Source organism: Dama dama, chromosome 29 (assembly GCF_033118175.1).
Source record: "Dama dama isolate Ldn47 chromosome 29, ASM3311817v1, whole genome shotgun sequence".
Lineage (NCBI taxonomy): Eukaryota > Metazoa > Chordata > Mammalia > Artiodactyla > Cervidae > Dama > Dama dama.
In genome coordinates, this window is record NC_083709.1 from 71,164,804 (window position 1) to 71,189,640 (window position 24,837).

The 24,837-nt window shown below is 37.2% G+C and overlaps 1 protein-coding gene and 1 pseudogene across 5 annotated transcripts in view; one reads left to right on the forward strand and one right to left on the reverse strand.

The window, feature by feature from the left end:
- Positions 1–24,837, forward strand: part of STX17 (syntaxin 17) — a 64,553-nt gene that overhangs the window by 22,668 nt on the left and 17,048 nt on the right. For all 5 annotated transcript variants that reach the window (XM_061132144.1, XM_061132143.1, XM_061132147.1 and 2 more), the window contains exon 4: positions 19,547–19,772. In XM_061132144.1, the coding sequence (XP_060988127.1) occupies positions 19,547–19,772 (226 nt within the window). The remainder of the gene's footprint in view (positions 1–19,546; positions 19,773–24,837) is intronic.
- On the reverse strand, positions 10,527–13,213 carry LOC133048707 (pre-mRNA-splicing factor SLU7-like; annotated as a pseudogene).

A 24,837-nucleotide genomic window follows, 5' to 3' on the forward strand; every position in this document is an offset into this window, starting at 1 on the left:
TTGTTCTCTATATCTGTGAGTCTGCTTAGGTCTTCTGCACATTTTTTAGTTGGGTTTTTTGGTGTTTTTGCTGTTGAGTTATATGAGTTGTTTATATATTTTGGGTATAAACCCCTTATTGGTTGCATTATTAGCATATATTTTCTCCCATCCAGTAGGTTGTCTTTGTTTTGCCAGTGATTTCTTTTGCTGTGCAAAAGCTTTTAAGTTCGATTAGGTCCCATTTGTTTATTTTTGCTTCTATTTCCTTTTCTTTAGGAGACAGATCCAAAAGAAATATTGCTGAGATTTATGTCAGAGTGTTCTGCCTGTGTTTTCTTCTAGAAGCTTTATGGCTTCTGGTCTTACATTTAGGTTTTTAATCCGTTTTGAGTTTATTTTTGTATATGGTTTTAGAGAATTTTCTAATTGCATTCTTTTCCATGTAACTGTCCCAGCACTACTTGCTGAAGAGACTGCTGTTTTCTGTCGTATGTTCTAGCCTCTTTTGCTGTGGATTTACTGACCGTGAGTAGGTGGCTTTATCTCTCAGCTCTCTATTCTGTTCCGCTTATCTGTGTGTCCGTTTTTGTGCCAGTACAGTATTGTTTTGATGACTGTAGCTTTGTAGTGCGGTCAGAAGTCAGGGAGCATGATTTCTCCAGCTCTGTTCTTTCTCAAGATTGTTCTGGCTACTCAGGGTCTTTTTTGTTTCCATACAAATTTTAAAATTATTTGTTCTAGTACTGTGAAAAATGCCCTTGGCATATTGGTAGGGTTTGCATTGAATCTATAGATTGCTTTGGGGAGTATGGTCATTTTAAGAATATTAACTCTTCCAATCCATGTACATGGCATATCTTTCCGTTTGTTTGTGTCATCTTCATTTTTTTCATTAGTGTTTTATAGTTTTCCAGGTACAGGTCTTTTACCTCCATCAGTTCAGTTCAGTTCAGTTGCTCAGTCGTGTCCAACTCTTTGCGACCCCATGAACCACAGCACACCAGGCCTCCCTGTCCATCACCAGTTCCCAGAGTCTACCCAAACCCATGTCCATTGAGTCGATGCTGCCATCCAACCACCTCATCCTCTATCTTCCCCTTCTCTTCCTGCCCTCAATCTTTCCCAGCATCAGGGTCTTTTCCAGTGAGTCAACTCTTTGCATGAGCTGGCCAAAGTATTGGAGTTTCAGCTTCAGCATCAGTCCTTCCAATGAACACCCAGGACTGATCTCCTTCAGGATGGACTGGTTGGATCTCCTTGCAGTCCAAGGGACTCTCAAGAGTCTTCTCCAACACCACAGTTCAAAAGCATCAGTTCTTCGGTGCTCAGCTTTCTTAATAGTCCAACTCTCACATCCATACATGACCACTGGAAAAACCATAGCCTTGACTAGACGGACCTTTGTTGGCAAAGTAATGTCTCTGCTTTTTAATAAGCTGTCTAGGTTGGTCATAACTTTTCTTCCAAGGAGTAAGTGTCTTTTAATTTCATGGCTGCAGTCACCATCTGCAGCGATTTTGGAGCCCAGAAAAATAAAGTCAGCCACTGTTTCCACTGTTTCCCCATCTATCTGCCATGAAGTGATGGGACCGGATGCCATGATCCTAGTTTTCTGAATGTTGAGGTAGGTTTATTCCTAGATATTTTATTCTTTTTGATGCAGTGGTGAATGGATTATTTACTTAATTTCTCTTTCTGATTACTTGGTTGTTAGTATATAGAAATGCAATAGATTTCTGTATATTAATTTTGCATTCTGCAAATTTACAGAATTCATTGAGCTGTAGTAGTTTGCTGGTGATATGTTTAGGGTTTTCTAAGTATCATGTCACCTGCAAACAGTGACAGTTTTACTCTTTCTCTTCAGATTGGATTCCTTTTATTTCTTTTTCTCATCTGATTGCTATGGCTAGGACTTCCAATACTATGTTAAATAAAAGTGCAAAGAGTAGACATTCTTATCTTGTTCCTGACCTTAGAGGAAATACTTTCTCCTTTTTACTGTTAAGTATGATGTTAACTGTCTTTTTACTTCTTTTGGAGTTAATAATCTTTTCATTTAAAAAAATTTCCTATTTTTTTGTATAGTTTTAGTTAATTTTTAAAAAGTGCTCCACCTCCCTGCCACAGTGCTGTCAGTATTTTTTATATGCTCAAATATGTCCCTTCCATTCTCTATCCTGAAGGCTCTCTCCTGAAACCGTTGTTCTGCCATTTCCAGCCTGAGCTTCTTTTCTAGGTTTGTTGCACAGCTCTTGCTCGCTGGGACTTCCCTCAGTTGTTCTTGTGTCGGGTTCCTGTTTTTTCTGGATATCATGTCTTCCTCATTTTTGGCTTAGTCCATTGTTCTGCTGGAACATATCTTTCAATAGCTCTCAAATAAGGGTACCTTAGAGGTAAAATTTTAATTTATTATGTGTCTGATAAATACCTTTATTCTCCCCTCACGTGTGATTGCTAATTTCAGTAGGTGTAGAATTCTCTTTCAATTTTGAAGGCTTTCTAATTTAGTGTTGCTCTTAAAAAGTAACTATCACCTAGTTTCCCACTCTTTGTACAGGACCAGGTTTTTTTCCTCTTTGGGAACCTTTGTGATCTGTCTACCCTGGTGTTCTGAAATTTGATAATGTGATGTGCTTTGTGTTGGACCCTTTCAATTTAAAAACTCATGATTTTAGTTCTGTGAATTTTTCTTTCCTTTTTGTGAAATATGTTTTTTAAAAATTATTTCCTTGTTTCTGGCTGCCCTGGGTCGTCCTTGCTGCTCTGGGACTTTCCCTGGCTGTGGTAAGCCGGGCTCCTCGAGTTGCCCTGTGTCGGCCGCTCGTTGCAGTGGCGTCTCTGCCTTGGAGCGCTGGCTCTCGGGCGTGCGGGCTGCAGTCGTTGCGGCCTGTGGGCTCTGGAGTGCAGGTTCGGTATTTGTGGTGCTGGGCTTCGTTGTCCCACCGCATGTGTGGTCTTCCTGGATCAGGGGTTCAACCTGTGTTCCCCGTGTTGGCAGATGGATTCTTAACCACTGACCACCAAGGAAACCCCTGGGAATTTTTCTTACTTATTGATTATTTATTCCTCTGTGTTTTCTCTTGTCCTCTCTTTTTAAAATATCCTTTTACTGCAAGGGTCAGCAGACCATAGCTCACAAGCCGCACCTTGCCTGCCCTGGGCCCCGTTTGTTTCTGTGCCGTCTTTGGCTGCTTTCATACTACAACACCAGAATTGAATGGTTGCATCAAGAGACCATACGCCCGGCAAAGCCTCAACTATTTACTGTCCGATCCTTTGCAGAAAAAATTTGCTGATCTCTATTCGGCTGAATGGAAGACTCTTGGATTGCTTTTCTAATTTTCTATTCTGTTTTGTGAGAGATTTCCTCAGCTTTATTTTCAATTCTTTCTACTGAATTCTTTGTTTCTACTATTATGACATTTATTTCCCAAGAACTTTTTCTTATTATTTTTTATAGCGTTTTACCTTTGGACATAACAATTCTTTCTGCTTTTGTGAGACACTGATTGCTTGTCTCCTGGTGGACTTCACTTAAATATTCTTTGATAGGCTGGCGTTTTCCTTGGAGCAACCTCCAAGTATCAGTGTCTGGAGGTTGTTGTTGTTTAGTTTTCTGAGAAGAATCCTTGTTTTCCTCTTAGGTAAGTAGGCATTTATTTCCTAATTACAGAAGCAGCAGCGTGGGTCAATTCTGCTGTGCTTCCGTTGTTCAGTCGTGTGAGCCCTGTCCAGTCTCTCTTTTATGTTTCTGAATTTTAAGTCTCACCAAAAAGGGCATCTTTAGTCCTCTTACATTTCAAAAAAGGTTACTATGGCTGCAGTATAGTCAGTAGGTTGGGATAGAATATAATCAATGCAAGAGATTATTTAGGCGTGGTTACAGAAATGGTGAAGGTATAGGAAAAAAATTGATTTGAGACTTAGGTAGAAATTTGACTTGCCTCTCATATATATGTCTTTTATCAGTATTTCTTGCTACCTAGATTATAGCCCTAATATCAGTGACTATGTCTCCACTAATTGTGTATCTCAGAGTGCCAGCTGCTCAGCAAGATTCAGAGTTTATGGAATGGTACTGTGCATGTTAATGTCAATGAGATTATTACGACTTTCGTTTCTTACCATCTTTACTGTTTAACATGTCATTAAAAATCACTTATGACTTTCTTGAGACAGTGGTAGGGTCAAAGTGTTTGTTTACCGATTTTTTAAAGTATATATATATATTTACATTATCGATCTCCATCTGGCAGAGAAGTTTTCTGTACCATTAAAATAATGAGATTGAAACTGTTTTTAGATGTAGGTATTGGCTTAGTTTTATTCGTGTATGCCCTGAATTTTTTGTATAGGCTTCTTCTTTGCTAGTTTGTGTAAAACACTTTTAGATAAACAATTTCATGAACAGTTACTATACATTTTCAAGATTTATCATTATTAGATTTGTACAGTAAGAACTATCTTTTTACTTTTGTTACAGTGTCTTTGTTGAAAAGGAGCTCTTAATTTAAATGTGTCAGTCTTTATTTATCAATCTTTTCCCTTGTGGTTCATGCTTTTGGTATCTTGTTCAGGGAATGTTCTGTGTCCTAAGATCAAGAAGATATTTCCCTATATTTTCTGTTGAATATTTTAAATATTTTGCTTTTACCATTTAAGTTGTTAATCCACCTGGTATGAGGTAGATATAAGTAAAATATTATCCCATTTGGAAAACCAGTTGTCTTTCATTATTAACAGATTTCTGCAGTGTTACTTACATACTGCAGTTCCATATATGCATGAGTCTCTCTCTCGTCTTTCTCTTCTATTTGTCTATTTCTCCATCAAGGTCTACAGTATGTTAAGACAGCCTTGTTATAAGGCTTGATATCTAGTAGGACAATACTGTTACCTTATTTTTCCTTCCCAGGAGTGTTTTGGCTATGTTTGGCCATTTGGTAATCCATATAAAATTTGGAATCTGCTTTTCAAAGTTTATACACAATCTTGTTGGAAATATGGGAATTACATTAGATTTGTTCATCCATTTAGAGAAAATTGACATATTTACAATGTCCAGTTTTCCTACCAATGAATATATGATATTCTTGCACTTGTTTACACCTTCTTTATTATATGTGTATCTTTATAGTTTTATGCATAAGATTGTGGTAGATTGTACAGTCTACCAAGATATCTGCCAAGGTTTTTATCATCCTACATGGTCTTCTACAGTATGACCTTGTTACTCCCCACCAACAGGTGGAGTCTCATTCCCCTTCCTTTGAATCCGAGCTGAGGCAGAAGTAATGCCACTAGACTTCTGAGGCTCGATTAGAAAAAGCCAAATAGCTCCCACTGGTACTCTGAGGATGCTTGCACTGAAGGAAGTTAGCCATACGCGAAACATCCAAATATCTGAAGACCTCCATGCAGGAGATATCCACAGCCACAACTAAGTGCTAGCCACATGAGTGATCCATCGTGGACATCAGTGCAGTTGAGCCTTCAAATGAATACAACTTCAGCCAATGCCTGACTCAGTCACATGAGTGATCCCAAGAAGAACTCTTCAGCTTGATTTCTTCAGTGTCTGGTCTGCAAAATCGTTAGCAAAATTAAGTGGTGGTTTTAGGCCTTAAAGTTTTAGAGGAATTTGTTATGCAGCAACAGATGACTGGAATACAGGACTTACACTTAATTTTTGTCTATTTCAATCTACTTCATTAATTTGTTCTTAAATACTTTATTGTTTTAGGGTGTGTCTTTGTGTTTGAGGGAGGTGTGAAACATTGTCCTTCTTTTAAATTACGTTTTCTAACTTTTGGTGGTATATATAGAAATGTAGTTCATTTTCATATATGATCTTATGGCCCATTATATTAAATAATAATTTAAAGCTTTAGGAAAAGAAGTATCATAAGTCAGTATGGGACTAATTGTCAAATATATTCTGGAGACCAGTAAGCGATAGAATGCCAGCTATTTGGATGCTGGATAGGGGCAGTAGTATTCTCATTTTTCAAATTAAAGAAGGCTGAAGAACGGAGAAACTGGTGTTTGTCTAAAGCACAAGACTGTCATAAGTTGAAGGACAGGGGTCCAATCTGGAATTATTTTTAATATTAACTCAGGTGGATAGACTAATCCAGGAATATTCTCAGGAATACTGCAGTTAATAGATAGTAGGTCTTCATTAGATATTTGTTGAGTAAATGAATGCAGGCCCTTTTCTCCTTTGGTTTTTATTCCTTTTGGTGGTTCATGTAATATATTTTAAGCTATATGTAATCTTTTTTGTGCTTTTTGATATTGAAATACATGTGAAGTAATTAACTACTATTAATACCTTAGTGTAATAGTTAGGCAATACAAGCAAGGGATAGTCCAGATTTATTTTAATTAAATAGTTATGGCTCTGGGGTCCTTAATAATAAATTGTATGACATCTAGAATGTGTTTACTCTAAGTTGTTTAAATGTTTCCCAGTGGACTTGTGCTTTATGTTTGTAAAGAAATGAGATTAATTATTATGATACCAAATGTTTTCTGCTGTGTACAATTTGCTCTCAAAATTACATGTTGTAAAAACACATTAGAATTCCTTAGATCAATATTTAACAAAGGCAAATATATGCATAGCCTCTCTTGTTTTAATCATTAAATACATAATTAGCCATTTTTCAGAATTTTAATTAACTCAGAATAATTACTTTTTACAATTATCAGTATAGATAAGTATACATTTAAATATATCTTTTAATCTATAGACAGAAATTTCAGGATATTTCTGGAAGAAGGGAAAAAGCCATAACTAGTTACTAAATTTAGATGCAGAACTAGAGAGAGAGAGATGTCACCTTTACTTTACTGAAAATTTGGCCATAGTTTGCAGTTTACTACTACTTGCTTAGTGCAAAATGTTTTAATTACTGAGTTGGTATACTTTTTTAAAAAACTTAGTTCCTTGATTATAGTACCATTTATCAAACTTGATAGTTTTGCATATTTTCAGAACTTGGCATAATAATATTAATTTTTTCAGGAGATTATTGGGAGAACTTGATTATTAGGAGAACAGAAACACTTGAACATTTACTATGTCCTAGATACTATTCCAGAGCTTCCCTGGTGGCTCAGCGGTAAAGAATTCCCCTGTCATGCAGGAGACGTGGGTTCCATCCCAAGGTTGGAAAGATCCCCTGGAGAAGGAAATGGCAACTCACTCCAGTGTTCTTGCCTGGGAAACCCCATGGACAGAGGAGCCTGGCGGGCTACAGTCCATGCAGTTACAAGACATGACTTAGCCACTAAACCACCACCACAGACACTATTCAAGCCACTGGAGATACAGCTGTGAGCAAAACAGAAGAAAATTATTTTCTCACTGAACTTATATGTTGGGGGTAGGAAAGAAGAAAACAGACATATTTTTAAAATAAATATTTAGATGATTATAAGTACGTTGAAGTAAAAGCAAAAACCAATTAAAAGGAACAAAGAATTGCTGGAGATGATGAGTGTTCTTTTGTATAAAGGGTGGTTGTGGAAGGTTTCTAATGACATTTGACCTGAGACCTACCTGACGGAAGTAAAGGCATAAGGGAAACCCAGTGTGAAGACTCTGAGGTGAGAGATGTGTGGCATATTCAGGGAGTAATAAGGAGGCTAGTGTGGTTGATGTGAGCCCAAGAGATGAGGTCAGAGAGATCAGCTGTCTCTAATTAGGGAAGGCCTTGCAGGATGTGGTAACTTAAAGTTGGATAGAAAACCTTTGGAAGGTTCTGAGCATATAATAATGTGATATGATTTAAAAGATCACCTTGACTATTATAAAAAGGATAGATTCTAAGGGAGCAAGGATTGAAGCAAGAATGCCAGATAGGTGGCTAATATAATAATCAGGGTACTATGGGTCTGCTTTTTAGAAAAATGCAGAAATACCCACGTACAGACAATTTGTGTAGAATGTCAGAGGCCTGGTATGTCAATTTTTACATACTTTCTGTAGCCCTGGGAAATAGTTCTGGACTTAAAAGCTTGACAGATGAATAAGAAACTATCCTGACAACAAATTTAACATTGAAATACCGTTTTGAGAAGTTACACACACTTCAAATATACAAAAATGTAGGAAAGGAAATAACAAAAATATAACATGTATGTACTCATCACTCAACTTTGTCAAGTCTTAACATTTTGCCCCAATTTCTTCCCATTTTTTTTTTTAAAGAAAAATTTAGAAATACCACTGAAGTCAGTTGTGTACCCTTCTTGATTCCATTTACTTTGTTCCTGTCTGTATCTGAAGGAAATCTTTTCCTTTGTTTTAAGTATTTGCCATTTTTATGCATATAAATGTATGTAAATACCTGGAGAAGGAAATGGCAACCCACTCCAGTATTCTTGCCTGGAAATATCCCATGGACAGAGGAGCCTGAAGGGCTGCAGTCCATGGGGTTGCAGAGAGTTGAACACAACTGAGCACTTGTCAGCAGCATATATAAATAATATATGATATTGTTTTGCATCTTTGTTTCTGCTTTTTTTCCAAACAGCTTTCTTGAGGTGTAATTGACATATGATAAAGTATACAATTTGATAAGTTTTGATATATATACACACCATGAGACCATCATTACAACCAAGATACCATGAACCCTTCACCACAATCCAGATAACGAAAATATATCCATTGCTCCCAAAAGTTTCCTTTTAGCCCCCTTGTAACCCTCCTTCTGACTTTCTCCTCCTCCATCCTCCCACATGCACATACACTCCTACTACCCGAGCAATCACTGACCTGCTTTCTGTCACTATGCGTTAGTTTGAATTTTCTATAGATAGAAGCATATAGTATATACTTTTTTATCTGGTTTCTTTCATTTTGTATGTATATTTTGAAGTTCATCCATGTTGTATTGTGTATCAGTACTTCACCACTTTTGTTTTATTTTCAATTATATATCTTTATTAACAAAAGATAAATAAAATACAAAATAGACACTAATATCAGATTTTATGTTGAACCAGCCTATGTTACGGAGAAGGCCATTGCACCCCACTCCAGTACTCTTGCCTGGAAAATCTCATGGACAGAGGAGCCTGGTGGGCTGTAGTCCATGGGGTCGCTAAGAGTTGGACACGACTGAGTGACTTCACTTTCACTTTTCACTTTGATGCATTGGAGAAGGAAATGGCAACCCACTCCAGTGTTCTTGCCTGGAGAATCCCAGGGATGGTGGAGCCTGGTGGGCTGCCGTCTGGGGTCGCACAGAGTCGGACATGACTGAGGCGACTTAGCAGCAGCAGCAGCCTATGTTAAGGTAGGAATATGAAAACATAAAATTTGACATTCTTAAAGTAGGTAAGAATTAGATCTGTTTGCATCACTGTTTTAATTTCATACTGGTCTGAATTTAGATTCAATGTATATCCACAGTACTTGACAGTTTGATTTAGTTACTTTCCCATCAGCAGTATTTCCGAGATGTTAACTTAATGCAATATTCTGGTGGGTTTTGGTCGTTTGGAAAAGCCAGTGTAACTGTTCAAAGTCAATGTACTTGTGTCGGGTTTTAAACAGGCTGTTTTCACTGATCCTGTTCTGTCAGCATTATCTTCACCATGTTATTAGAAGAAGCTAAAAAATCATGCCATTCTCAGTTACTAATAGCCGAACAGTCTATACTTGTAATATTTTGAAGAAACCTTCAACTTTAGGTTTCACTTTTTGCAAATTTTACCAAAAGACAACTGCTGGCTATAAAGATTAGGTACAACAGATACTCTACAATCTTTAAAAAATCTGATAGTCATGATTATTATATAAAGGCAGCCACAATTAAAATAGCAATTAGTATCACAAACCATATCCTCTGTGATAAAGGAGAGGATTTCCGTGTCTGAATACCCTTGTCCAGAATTGTAAAAGACCTAGGACTGATCAGTCAACACTGACTCAAGGGTGAAAAACATTTTTTTTTCCCCCATTCAAAGGCTAACACATTTAGTTCTGAGTATAAGATACAAGGGAATGTTTTGAAAATCACAATTTTATAACCAAGTGGAAAACAGAATTATTACTACACAGATTGACATCAGGGATAAAGTTATTCACATGTTGTACGGATTTCCTTCCAGTAATGCAAAGCTCAAGATAGGTTATGAGCTTCAGATCAGAAAAATCTGAGAAGGCAAAAAGAAATGATTATCAAATAATTACAGTTATAGTTACTACTAATTTTTAAAAAAATGAAGTCCTTGTTTCAAGAAAGAGTAACTAATTGCCTTCACAATGAGTCCTAACACTAGATAAAGGGCCATAAAAACTGAGGAAATAAACAATAAATAAACATTGAGAAGATATTTGTGATAGGTGGAGAACTAAGACCTTTTCCCACATCACTAATATAAAATCTCAGATAAAATCTTAATCGGCACTTAATGTACCCCTTTATTTCTTCTTCTTTGTTCTTCACTGTGTAAAGGAAAGAATTTGCTATGAGACTTCTGGATGCTTTATTAGAGTCAGGCAGTCTCCTTGCTTCCTGACTTAAATGAGAATAGATATGGATTTTTCCATCGATAATCAACAGCAGGAATCTAAAAGAATGTATCAGCAGAGTCTATCTTGGGTCACCGTCAGTGACGAGTTACTACTGTCCGAGGAAGGAGGCCATGGGGTCATCTGGCCTCTGCCGTTTCATCCTGTAGGCCTCCATTTCCTCTTCAGTGGGTTCCCGAGTTTCATATATGCTGTTTTAAGGCCGCTTCCTCTCATCCATCTGCATCTCCTTGGTGTGAAGAAGACAGGCCGCCTCTGCATTCAGTGCCCTTTTCAGCTTTTCATGTTTCTTTTCTTCATCATCACTCTCTGCACTGCTCTTTTGATGCTTCCTCTTCTTCTTTTTCTCCTCTTTTAGTTTTTCCTGATGCATCTCCAGCAGGGTTTGAGGTTTTTTTTCACAGATTCTTCTCCGGTTGCATCATTTATAATACATTCCTCTGAACTAGCAATCTCATTCCCAGCTTCTGCAGTACAATAGGAATACTTGAAAAGAGTGATAGCATTTGTATCCCCATCGGCCTTCTTTCCAGTAAGATCTCCAGATATGTGTATGATTGTTGATCTTCACATCTTCCTTGTCCTTGGAGCAGGCGACAGCCCACTCCTGTCCTTTGATGACCGTCCAGTGTCTTGAGTATTCCACATAGTCTTCAGTCTGAGCTAAAAGCAATTTGGCTGGAGGAGCATCCAAGTGGTTTTGACTGCCGTACTTTTCCAGGATGCTTTCTTTCTGCTGCTCTTTGAAGTCTTCTTTCCTGACTTTGAAGGACTCATACAGTAGCTCTAGTTTTATAGGATCTGCTTGTAGATGCACTTCACACCCCTTATCATAGGCTTCCCAAGCAAACAGTTATGTCTGAGTCATTGAAATGGTATCACCTGTGTATCTAATGAAGTTATCCCCTGCATAGCTGACTTCGCCTGGATTCTTTCTTGCATTCACATAGGGATTCTCTCTCATTGCTCCAGTTTTGGAATCATAGTAAGCAGAATTTGGATCTAAATTCCACAAATATTTTGCAATATCTTCTCGAATCCTGAGATTCTGATAGTAATTCATCTCTTAGAGTCAAAATTCTGTCCAGGCATGTCAGTATCATCTGCATATTTATCTTCATCCTCATCTTCACTGTTAGGATTTTTTTCCATCTGAGAATTCATTTCTTCTTCTCCCCACTGATGTTTTAGAGAATTAGCCTGTTCCACTTATTTTCCTGAGGCTAATTCTTCTTGGAGTTTTTGGGCTTTCAGCGTTCGCTTTGCTAGGTCAACTTTGGCATCAGTTCAGTTCAGTTCAGTCGCTCAGTTGTGTCCAACTCTTTGCGACCCCATGAATCACAGCACGCCAGGCCTCCTTGTCCATCACCAGTTCCCAAAGTCTACCCAAACCCATGTCCATTGAGTCAGTGATGCCATCCAGCCTTCTCATCCTCTGTTGTCCCCTTCTCCTCCTGTCCTCAATCTTTCCCAGCATCAGGGTCTTTTTAAATGAGTCAGCTCGTTCCATCAGGTGGCCAAAGTATTAGAGTTTCAGCTTCAGCATCAGTCCTTCCAATGAACACCCAGCACTGATCTCCTTTAGGATGGACTGGTTGGATCTCCTTGCAGTCCAAGGGACTCTCAAGAGTCTTCTCCAACACCACATTCAAAAGCGTCAATTCTTCGGTGCTCAGCTTTCTGTTTTTTTTCTTTTTTATTTATTTATTTTTTCAGTGGGTTTTGTCATACATTGACATGAATCAGCAATAGATTTGCACGTATTCCCCATCCCGATCCCCCCTCCCACCTCCCTCTCCACCCGATTCCTCTGGGTCTTCCCAGTGCACCAGGCTCGAGCACTTGTCTCATGCATCCCACCTGGGCTGGTGACCTGTTTCACCATAGATAGTATACATGCTGTTCTTTCGCAACATCCCAGTCCAACTCTCACATCCATACATGAGTACTGGAAAAACCATAGCCTTGACTAGATGAACCTTCATTGACAAAGCAATGTCTCTGCTTTTTAATATGCTGTCTAGGTTGGTCATAACTTTCCTTCCAAGGAGTAAGCGTCTTTTAATTTCATGGCTGCAGTCACCATCTGCAGTGATTTTGGAGCCCCCCAAAATGAACCCTTCTACAATTTTCATATTTTCTTCTGGACTGTAGCCATTCTACCGATCCCTCTTCCCATCGTAGTCAAACATCAGCTGAGGCTGGACATGTTCATCTGGAGCTATCTTAGTCTTCGTAAATTTTGCTCCAACTCACCTAGGTCTCTCAAAACAGTCTTTCTTTTTGTGTGTCATGGCTCCACAGTTTTCACATGCTCCTTTTTGGTATTTAGTAGTTATGGAATTCTCTTTTACACCCCTCTTGTACCATTCTCCAGATGAGCCTATACTGCTTTTGTTTCTCTGGCTGTGGTCTCTGGTGCTTTAAAGTAGGCATTTTTGATGGATCAACATACCATGGTACTGAAGAAATATACTGAGGAATATGAGGATTGGTGTCTTTTCCTTCTTCATCAACTTCTGCAGGGGCATTGCCCAATTTTCGCTGTTCTTCTAGATCTTTCTTCTTTCTCCAGTCCTCTCTAGTCATCTTCTTTGGTTTCTCCAAACTCATTTCTTTGGGCCCTGACAAGGGGGCTGCTGTGGATGCAGCCAGTGCTGCAGCTGACATGGTTATCTGGCCTCTTGGTCACAATGCTGCTGACCCTAGGACAGTTCGACATGAATAAACTTCACTTTTTATTGTTGAGTAGGTACTATATTGTATGGATCTACCACAGCCTGTTTATCTGTTCATCTGTTGATGGACATTTGGGTATTTCTAGTTTTTGGCTACTTCAAATAAGTCTACTATGAATGTTTGAATATAAGACTTTGTATGTACAAAGAATTTCATTTCTCTTGGATAAATACTTAGGAATAGAATGACTGGTTCATATTCTTTACCTTTTTAAGAACTGCCAAGCTGTTTTCCAAAATAATTGTAGCATTTTAAACTCCTACCAGTTCCTTCGTATGCTTGCCAACACTTGATATGGTTAACCTTTTTAATTTTAGCCACTTTTTATAAGTCTGTAGTGGAATCTCATTGTCATCTTAATTTCATTTGACTAACGATGTTTTTACATTGTAAATTTCTTAAGTAGTAGAATCTTACTTGAAGATAAACTATAATAAGCAGTATACTTTAAACCCTAAAATAACAGAGTTGTTATAGCTAGCAAGACAAGAAAGAAGATAAATAGAATGAAAAATACTGAGTTAATTCAATACAAAACAGAAACTGAATCTCCATACTGTTCTCCATAGTGGCTGTGCCAATTTACATTCCCGCTAACAGTGTAGGCAACTTCTCTTTTCTCCATATCCTCTCCAGCATTTAATGTTTGTAGATTTTTAAATGATGGCCTCCCCTCCCAGTCTTTATGCTACTGTTGTCATATATTTTACTTATACTGATACATGTTTTATATATTTCATAATATTTAAACAGTTCTTTTTCAAGTGATTTAGATATTAAGCGGGGTGGGGAATCTTCTGTTATTTCCATTTTTAGTGTGCTTAATGCCTTTATGTAAACCCATATTTTTATATGGTATAATTTTCCTTTTGCCTGAAAGGCTTCCTTTAACATTTTTTAGAGTGCAGTTTTGCTGTTGTTAAATTCCTTTGTGTATATATCTGAAGAGTCTTCATCTGGCCTTTGTGTTCAAAAGGAATTTCGCTGTATATAGAATTCCGCATTGTGTTTTTCCTTCAGTACTTCAAAGATGTTGTTCAACTGTCTTTTCAGTTGGATTGTTTCCAATGAGAAATCTGTTTTATTTTTATCTTTATTCCTTTATATGTAATATGTGTCTTTTCTCTTGGTACTTTTACAACATTCAGTTTATCAGTGGTTTTGAAAAGCACTTTGATTATAATGAGCCTTGGTGGAGTTTTCTTCATTTTTCTTGTGCTTCAAATTTGTTGAGCTTCTTGCATCTTCTAGTTTATAGTTTACATCAAATTTGGAATTTTTTTGGCCATTATGTCTTAAAATAATTTTCTGTCCCCTCCTATCTCTGTTCTCCTTCAGGGACTCTAATTATATATATATCATGCTACTTGAAGTTAGCTCGCAGCTCACTGATGCTCTTTTAATTTTTTTGCATCCTGTTTTCTCTGTGTGTTTCATTTTATTTATTTTCTATTTCTATGCCTTTATGTTCACTAGTATTAGCAGCAGCCATGTCTAATCTACTGTTAATCCATTCAGTGTATTTTCCATCTCTTATTATAATTTTCTACTCTTGAATTTTGATTTGGGTTTAATATGTTCCATGTCTACTTAACTTTTTAAACATATGGAATACAATTATAATAGCTTTCTATATGCTTCTCTGCTCATTGTAATGTCTGTGTCAATTCTGGGTCAGTTTCACCTGATTATTATCTTCTTCATTGGCCATATTTTTCTCCCTCTTTGTATGTATAGTGGTCTTTGCTTGGGTTACCTTTGCATGACTGGATGCTAGATATTTTTATATTTTCCTGTAACTCCTGTGAGCTTTGTTATGGCACATAGTTAGGTTACTTGGAAAGAGTTTGATCCTTTCAGATCAAAAGGATCCTCACTTTGTGATTTATTATAAGCTTGATTGGAATAGTGCTTGGTCTAGGGCTACTTATTTCCCCATGACTGAAGTGAAAACCTTTCTGAGTATTCTGCCCAATGCCCTATGAATTAAGAGTTTTTCCAGTTTATCTGGTGGGACACTTTCCAGCTTTGAATGAGTGCTGAGCACTGTTCCTTCTAATCTTTTTAGATGGTATTTTTCTCCAGCCTTGGGTAGTTTCCCCACATACATGTTCTAATGAGTTCTTTGCCAAATGCTTGAGGGTTACCCTTCTTCATATCTCCAGCATTCTTTTTCCGTACAGCTCTCTCCTCTTCGGTACTCTGTTCGACAAACTCTGCAGAGACAGAAGTCTATCTGTTATTATGTTTTGAAACTGCAGGTGTTGTGGTTGGCCAAACCAATAGAATAGGTTTAACAGTTTTATTCTTTGGAATAAGAAATCATTAAGAATAAGAAAGATTTTGTGATCAAATTTTGAAACTAAGTGAAAAGTTGAAATTGTTACTACTCTAATAATTCAACGAGAAACATTAACTTGTATAGAAACATGGTCAGCAGTGATGATGCAGAGCTTGTTGAGAACACAGATTTCTGGGACTCACTTTAAAGATTCTGATTCAGTAGATGTCAGACCACATTTGGAAAGAAAGTGCTCTACAGAGAGTCTGTCCCAGTTCCGTAAGTAGCACAGATACATAGAAAGTCAGGCATGGAACTGGTAGAAGTAAAATGTGGCTTTCATGATTTTGTTATACTAGGAGAAATACAGGATACTTGAGCTCCTTTTTAATTTTTTTAAGGAAAAATTACAAGGGAAAAGCAGTAGAAAAGAGAGGGAATGAGGAAGATATAGGGAGAAATGAGGATAGTAGATAAAAGCTAGGGAAAAAAAAAAAAAAAGACAGAAGCAAGGCCAGGTATCTTAAGGGAGAGAAAGAAGAGTAGACTCCAAAATGAATGTGATTAGAAGGTAAATTCTTTTTAGGTTATTATGAGTTTAGAGGAATTTAAACTTAAATTTTGACTTGAAATATTTGTGAGCTGATTAGTCAGGATTTAGGATTCCTGCCCCCCCACCCCCCCGCCCTTTTTTTAATACGTTTGGTACCTATGCTTCTACTCTGATTGGAATAGATACTGTTTAAATCTAAGGCACCATCACTTGTAAGATACACCAGTATTTTCCTCTAAGAGGGATAAAGTGCTGCCAGTTAAATATGCTTTTTTTTGTTTTTCAAACCATCTCTTTTTAAGATATATTCCAGTTTCAGAGCTGTTGGAAGGATGTGCCCTAAAATTGATGAAATACAGTATTTCCACTCCATTTATCTTCTTCTGATTTATTCTGTTTTTTAATATTAGTCATCAAGAATGGCTCAAATCTCACCTTTGTCATGAAGCCTGTGTAGATCCTTACAGTGAGATGTTTCAAGTTTCCTTTAGCATGTTTCTTATGCCCCTTTCAGTTTTGAATATTCTTCTTAATGGAGAATCAAAAGCAAAATAGGAGTTAAGTAGTTCTGCTTTCTCTGTATCATCTGCTAACATTATACCATCTGCCCCAAGCAGTAGGCCTAAACCTTCTTTCTTGTTCCTCTTGCTCTACATGTTTTTAAAATCTTTTTTATCGTTCTTAACATTTTTCACCAGCCTCCGCTCATTCTGGGCTCTTATATACATGGTTCTTCTCCTTTCACGTCACTCTTTTGTGTTCATCCCTATTCACTTGCCTTTCTTTTCATTCTTTTTTTTAAATAACTATCTTAAAATTATGAACTTACAGAACACCTTACCCAGTCATATTGGATTTTTAAAGATGTCCCCCTTAACATTTTCCCTTCACCCGTAGTAAGAGAATTCTTAAAGTCTGACACTGTATTTTTGGCTGGGGATGTAACATCTTACAAATTCTGTAGAAAAGGGAGAATATGTCACAGGCAGATGCTCATTAGCTGCAGAAATTTCTTAAAGCTTCTCCAAACTAATGTTACCTGAAGTACTTCTGTGAACCATGTAGCGAGTATGTCACCAAGCTTTGTAACTGTAGTGTAGAAAAGAATAACGCAGCCAAGAGATGGTATGCAGTGAACAATATTGTTCCCGAGTTTGAGAACTGAACCTAACTCTCATTCTGCCACTGTGTCTAACTGGACTCTGGTTTCCTTACTGTAAAACTGTAAGGTTGAATGGATGATCTTATAAGCCCCTTAGAGTTCTATGATTTTTACATATAAAATGCTCAATATCATATATCTTTAGTTTTTCCAGTTCACATTGGAATGGTAAGAGTGGGTATAAAAGAAATATAAAGTCATGATAGGATAGAGGCACAACTTTTTGATTCACGCACAAAATCTTCTTACAAGATGCTTTAGTGTAGCTAAACTGTTTTTTTTTCAAGATTGGCTTTAATTTTAATATAGTGCAATAGATACTTTAGATTGTATTAAGGTGCCCTATAGTTAGGAATTATGTTTATAGTTTAATGGAAAGGTTGCTGACTTATAAGAATACCTGGATTTTAACCTCAGTTTTGCTGGTAGATAATTAAGTAAATCCTGCACAAATTTTGTTTAGATTTCTCTGTGTGTAATAATGTGAAATGTAATTATATGGACTATATCACCTCACTGAAAGTAGGCACCTGAAACATTAAAGGAATCAATACTTTTTGTTCTGTCTACTGTGCAGGATTTGCATTCGTGTCTGTGAAAGTACATTAGGGGAAAATAATTTAAAATATATGAGTAGAGATCTGCAATTTTAAAATAAGCATCTTATCTAGATCATTCCAGTATCCTTGCCTGGGAAATTCCATGGACAGAGGAGCCTGGCAGGCTATAGTCCATGGAGTTGCAAAGAGTCAGGCACAGTTGAGCTACTGAGCACACTTGCACAAATAGATCATTCTTACAAGTTGTGTTTAACTGTAAAAGAAAAATTGGATTTTATGTTTTCCAAGTATAGACCATTGAGAAAGATTAAAAGCTCCCTGGTTTATTTTATGAAGGTAGCACAGCCTGTTAGAGTGAGTTTAAACACAGTGAAGTTGGTATAGACACATGCACTGGTCATGTATGCATCTGTGCACACATATACACATTCAAATACTCAACATGTACTATAATTCCAAATAAAGTATTAGCAAATTGAATCCCACAGTATATTAAAAAATTGTATGTATTGACCAGGGAGGGTCTATCTCAGAAATATTCAAATGGCTCTATACCATGAAATTTGCCCATAATTCATTATATCAACACATTAGAGAAAAATTTATGATTATGCTAATAGGCGATTTTTAAAAGAGAGAAAAGCATTTCATAAAAACCCAGCAACTTCACTTAGAAATTAAAACAGTGAGATAACACATAGTACTGGCAGTATATGGGGAGATGGAAACTCAGACATTAGTGGTAGTGTGAATTTTTAAGCCTTTCAGGGAAAAACTGGTAATAGCTTTTGAAATAAAAATGCATATTATCCTTTGAATAAGCAGTCTAACTTTGGGGAATCATTCCTACAAAATATAGTATAATAGTATATACTAGAATACTAATATATACTGTTAATGTTTATTAGGATTTATGTGCATGCATCCTCAGTCATGTCTGACTCTTTGCGACCCCATGGACTGTGCCTACCAGGCTCCTCCGTCCATGGGATTATCCCAGCAAGGATACTGGAGTGGGTATCCATTCTCTTCTTGAGGGGATCTTCCCGACCCAGGGATCAAACTCATGTCTCCTGCGATCAGGATTTACAGTCTAGTACATTTGTTTCATAGTTTGTAATAGTTAAAAACTGGAAACAACATGAAAGACTGTTGATCACTGGAAGAGTGACTGCGTGAATTATATTACAGCAGTACTATGGAATATGGTACAGTCGTTGACCAGGAAGGATATCCATTACGATATTGTTAAGTTGGGGTGTGAAAGTTTGTCAGTTATAGATTATTCTGCATAATCTACAATTCATTTTTTGTGAAAAGAAGGTCTATATATGCTAATATTTGTATAAGCAGAGAGAAGTATGCAGAAGGACTGAGTTAAGAGAAGTGGTAGGCTTGATGAAGTGAGGAAATCATTGTTTTTCTTGATGTGTTTCTGCAGGGTTTCATTTTTTATGAAGAACATTTGTTACCTTTGTAATAATCACATTTAATGAAGGAAAAATGCTAAATTCAGAATATGAGGATGTGTGTTCTAAAGAAGCTGGATTTGGCCAGAGATATAAAAAATAGAAAAGTACTAATGCATACTATCTGCTCTAGAGAATACTTGTAATCATTTCCATTCAAAGCCATTATCACAGATTGGCTCTGAATGTAAAGATATTTTATATTAAGAGATGGTAGCTTTGATGATTTTTTTTTTCTTTTACAGCAACTCCGCTCCAATATCCGAGAAATGGAGAAGCTTTGCTTGAAAGTGCGAAAGGATGACCTAGGACTTCTGAAGAGATTGATAGATCCTGTTAAAGAAGAAGCATCAGCGGCAACAGCAGAATTTCTCCAGCTCCATCTGGAATCTGTAGAAGAACTTAAGAAACAATTTAATGATGAAGAAACTTTTTTACAGCCTTCTTTGACCAGATCCATGACTGTTGGTGGTAATGTACTAAGTCTTATTTTTGATCATAGTATTGTAATGCAGTTAATTAAGTTCACTTCCTTGTACTGATATTGCAGATTTGCAGATTATATATAAATCTCCAGGGATACCTCCTAGTTCAGTATGCTGAATTCTTGGACCCTGAGTGTGACTGGAAATGCATATCCTAAACATTTCATGTGTATTAGTCGCTTAGTTGTGTCTGACTCTTTGTGACCCTGTAGACTGTAGCTCATCAGGCTCCTCTGCCCATGGAATTCTTCAGACAAGAATACTGGAGTGGGTTGCCATTCTCTTCTCCAAAATATTTTATAGGATTAAAAAAATAGAGGCTATGCTGAATAGTGTGAAACATAAAGGCTTCAAGTACCTACTTGGTCATATATTAAAAATAAATTTTAAAATATTTCCTAAGGAGAATGTCATCCTGGTCTGCAGAGTACTTCTCCCTCATCTCCAGGTGCAGGGGCAGCCTAGCCAGGCATGCCTCTTTCTGAGGCATTCTAGTTTTCAGAGGGCATGTCAGATCTATCTCCCATAAAAATCTGCATTGGGGGTCACACCATTAATTTTTATGAAGTGATACTCTAAGGAAGAGGCCAGTAAAACCTGTCATTATAGCTCCTCTAAGGATGTAATTGATAATTGTTGATTATATTAAACAATGTATGTATAAAGAAACCTGAAAAAAATTATTGGTTTAATTAGTAGTACTTCAAAGCAGTTAATCTTTTTTATTCTTATAGATACCGAATGGCATAACTAACAAAGTTTCTCTGCTTGAGTTGTTTACTAGAATGTAAAAGAAAGTGAAAGTCGGGAAAAAAAAGAAAGTGAAAGTCGCTGTCGTGTCTGATTCTTGGTGACCCCATGGACTGTAGCCTGCCAGGCTCCTCTGTCTGTGGAATTCTCCAGGCCAGAATACTGGAGTGAGTAGCTATTCCCTTCTCCAAGGGATCTTCCTGACCCAGGGATTGAACCCAGGCCTCCCGCATTGCAGGCAGATTCTTTACTGACTGAGCCATCAGGGAAACCCAAGAACAACTGGAGTGGGTAGCCTATCCCTCTCCAGTGGATCTTCCTGATCCAGGAATTGAAATGGAGTCTCCTGCATTGCAGGTGGATTCTTTATCAGCTGCACTACCAGGGAAGTTTACTAGAATACTTAAATATAAAATTTTTAACTGCCAAAAGCCTAAATTTTGAACTTTTCCGGCTTTATTTTGCCATTACTGCCCTTGCTTTTCCTTTGATTTTCTCTTTTTAATTTATGCATCCTGTTATATTTTATATATGTTCTAAGCCACCTTAAAACTTTATGGAAAAGGTGGGGTATAAATAAATTGTTGTTGTTCAGTTGCTAAGTAGTGTCCAACTCTTTGCAACCCCATGGACTGCAGCAGCCCAGGCTCCTCTGTCTTCCACTGTCTCCTGGAATTAGTTCAAATTGATGTCCCTTGAGTCAGTGATGCTTTCTAACCATCTCATCCTCTGCCACCCCTTCTCCTTTTGTTTTCTATCTTTCCCAGCATCAGGGTCTTTTCCAGTGAGTGGGGACTTTTCCATTGAGTTGGCTCTTTGCATCAGGTGGCCAAAGTACTGGATCTTCAACTTCAGCATCAGTCCTTCCAATGGTATTCAGGGTTGATGTCCCTTAAGACTGACTGGTTTGATCTCCTTACAGTCCAAGAGTCTCTCAAGAGTCTTCTCTACCACCACAGTTCAAAAGCATCAATTCTTCGGTGCTCAGCCTTCTTTATGGTCCAACTCTCACATCTGTATATAGCTACTGGAAAAAGTAATGTCACTGCTTTTTAATATGCTGTCTAGGTTTGTCATATATATATATATATATATATATATATATATATACACACACACACACACATATCTACATACATATATATATATATATATATGTGGATGCCATGATATTAGGTTTTCTAATGTTGAGTTTCCCAAGTGGCCCTAGTGGTAAAGAATCCACCTGCCAATGCAGGAGATGTAAGAGACGTGGGTTCAGATCCTGGGTTGGGAAGATCCTCTGCAGGAGGGCATGGCAACCCAATCTAGTATTCTTGCCTGGAGAATACCATGGACAGAGGAGCCTGGTGGTCTGTAGTCCATGGGGTCGCAAAGAGTCGGACATGCCTGAAGCGACTTAACTGTACGCATGCCGGTATTCTTGCTGGGAGAATTTTATGGGCAGTGGAGCCTGGCAAGCTGCAATCCATGGTGTCGCAAAGCATCTGAGGATGACAATAAATAAATTACTAATTAGAATACAGTCCGGGAGACGTTACATCTGACCAGTTTTCCTCTTTTTATTTACCTAGAAAGTAGGAGGCTCCTGTATCGCTCCCTGGCTCCAAAGCCTGATTGTTTGATGCTGTATTTTCAGTGCCAATGATCCAATTTTACAGGGCTTTTTTTTTTTTTTTTTTTTAAATAGAAGAAACATTTAGGCCATCATCCAGAGTTTCTGGATAATCTGACTTTTATTGTCTCCTCAGTACCTCAGCATATAGTACATAGAATCTGGCACATAGTGGACCATTAATAAATGTGTTATAAGTATGAATGAATAAAAATCTTTTTAGATACAGTTTTATAATTTCAGATGTGCTCTAGTCACTTCACTGTGTAGATAATCACTGCATAACAACACTACCCAAAGTATTGTTTTGGGTAGAAAGAAAATCTTAGCACTCAATCTTGGTTGAAGAGTGTTTAGGAAGAATTCTTTTTACTGTTTATATCATGGTGTTCATATAGAATTATCACCTCCATAATGATGTCGCTAAGTGCTCTTCTAACTGAAGTACAAAGCTATGCTTTCTGTTTATGTATAGAGAAACGGGGCCTTACAGGCTCCATGAGATTAAGGAGTCATCTCATTTACCAGACCCTGTGACCTCTGTGACGGTAGTAATAACAGTGAAGACGGTGGGTTTTCTGGAAAGAGTCACTGGTGTCAGTCTCTTCTGCTGTTTAGTTTTCAGTTGCCCATCACCAGCAATTCCCTCACGAACAAAAATTTTGAGTTCTATTTAAGTGTTTTAGCCTTAATTTGCATTTTGGTATTGCATTGTTTGTGTTTTTACTAGTAGAATTGCTTGGGCTCAACAAATTTGGTTTTACGTGTCGTCAGAGGAATTGGGTGATTATTAGAAAAAGGCAGCTTACCCATTTTGCTGGCAATTAACTTTCTCTGTGGGTAGCTGACTGGTATTAAAAAAAAAGTGATGGGAAAATTTGAGGAAGCATGTATATGGAGAAAGTGAAGAAGACTGGGGCAGAGCTAGAGGGTGAGGGAGAGGAAATAGCAGGTGAAATTTGTTTTCCAACTCTGTTGCTTCTCAAACTTCTCAATTCATGGAGCACCAGATTAGCTACAGAACAGATCACTTGCCACTGAGAGAAACTGTGAGATTAAATCTCTGCGTCTTGTGCAGATTGATTGAAACAGCCATTCCATTTATGAGATCAGATACCTGAATCTCATAATCTAAGACATCTAAAAACTCATAATCTGAAACAGTGTGTATAGTTTCAAATTCTGAACAGTCTGCTGGTCAGATTGTGCTTTGACTTTGTATCCATTGCCAACATTAAGCAGTTAAAATTAACCGTCTCACTGAGTACCTGAGTATTTCACCAAACTTCAAGTTTCTACTAGGTTGTGTTAAATCCATAAATATTAACAAGTAATTGAGAGGGTGGGGAAGGAGAGGAATAATGAAAAGGAAATAACTAATTTACATAAGACTTTAATAGCGGGGAAAGAACTGGGTTTGCTCTATGTGTGGTCTTCTAGCTGTAGACTCTTTTCTGTCATCCTAAATGTTTTTATCCTGTGCTCTCTGGGTTTTTTTTCCCCTTTTTTCCTATTTTTGCTTTTGGTACTCATAACAGTAGTGACAGCTTATACAGAAAAAAAAAATGATTTGCACAGAAATTTAAGTGCCTTAAAATGCTTTTTCCTTTAAAAATTCAATCTGATTATAAATAACTTGGTTGGAAACATGAGAGCAGAAATTCAGGAGCAATGCCACATTTCCATGACTGAGATCAAAATGCAAAAATAGTTTTTCATTTACAGATAGAAATAACAAGTAGAATAGAATGTTTTATGTTTTCTGGAGAATGAAAGAAGCATATTACGTTTAGGGGGAAGCTGTGATGATTTTGCTGTATCTTTTGTCCAGATTCTGAGAGTTTCTAAAGCACATCTTCTCTGCCAATCTTGCTTGATCTGAGAAACTCCCTTCTGTCTCAGTCGTGTATCTAGTTTCATTTTTAGCATATTGCTTCCCACCAAGAGAAGTGACGAGCCTCCAAATTTGATTTGTGTTTAGCAAGGTGTATCAAGTCATATAGAGCAAATCAGTGCTTCTCTCTGTCTTTCTTACTTCCCATCCAGCTCACACACTTCACCAGTGCAATAGGAACAGAATCTTACTACATTTTAAACAACTATTCACAAAAGAAAAGAGTCCAACATTAAAACTGCTGGGAACTTCAGACCAATATTTGAATTTGATGAAATACTAGATTTTATCACAGGTATATGTACACTTGTATTGAACACATTGTGAATCATGTTTTTATATATTACTTAGAAGGTGTCTTTTGAATTGACTTCGATTTTCTTAAACATGCTCCTTCGCAGCTAAGTTAAACCATGACTCCAAAGTCACTTTATCTTAATAGGTAGGTTTATATAGATGATCAGTAAAATAATTTCATTATGCTAAAGCTGTTAGAACATGAAAGAATTCAGGAAATGCTTTTGAATTAACTTAGATTTAAAATGGAACTTTTCCTAATGTAAAATGTAGTGGAAGTTCCTTAAATATTGTGTTGTGATTCTTACTGCAATCATTGCCCTTCCTGATATGTGGAGAGAGATGGGGGAGGGTATAGAGAGAATAGTTTAGATGCATAGAAGGAAAAGGTCTTATGTCTATGTTACTAAGCTTATTTTTCACATCAACTAAAAATATCTTAATGTTTGAGTTTATAGTCAATAATGTTTTAAAAAAATAGAATCTGAATAACAC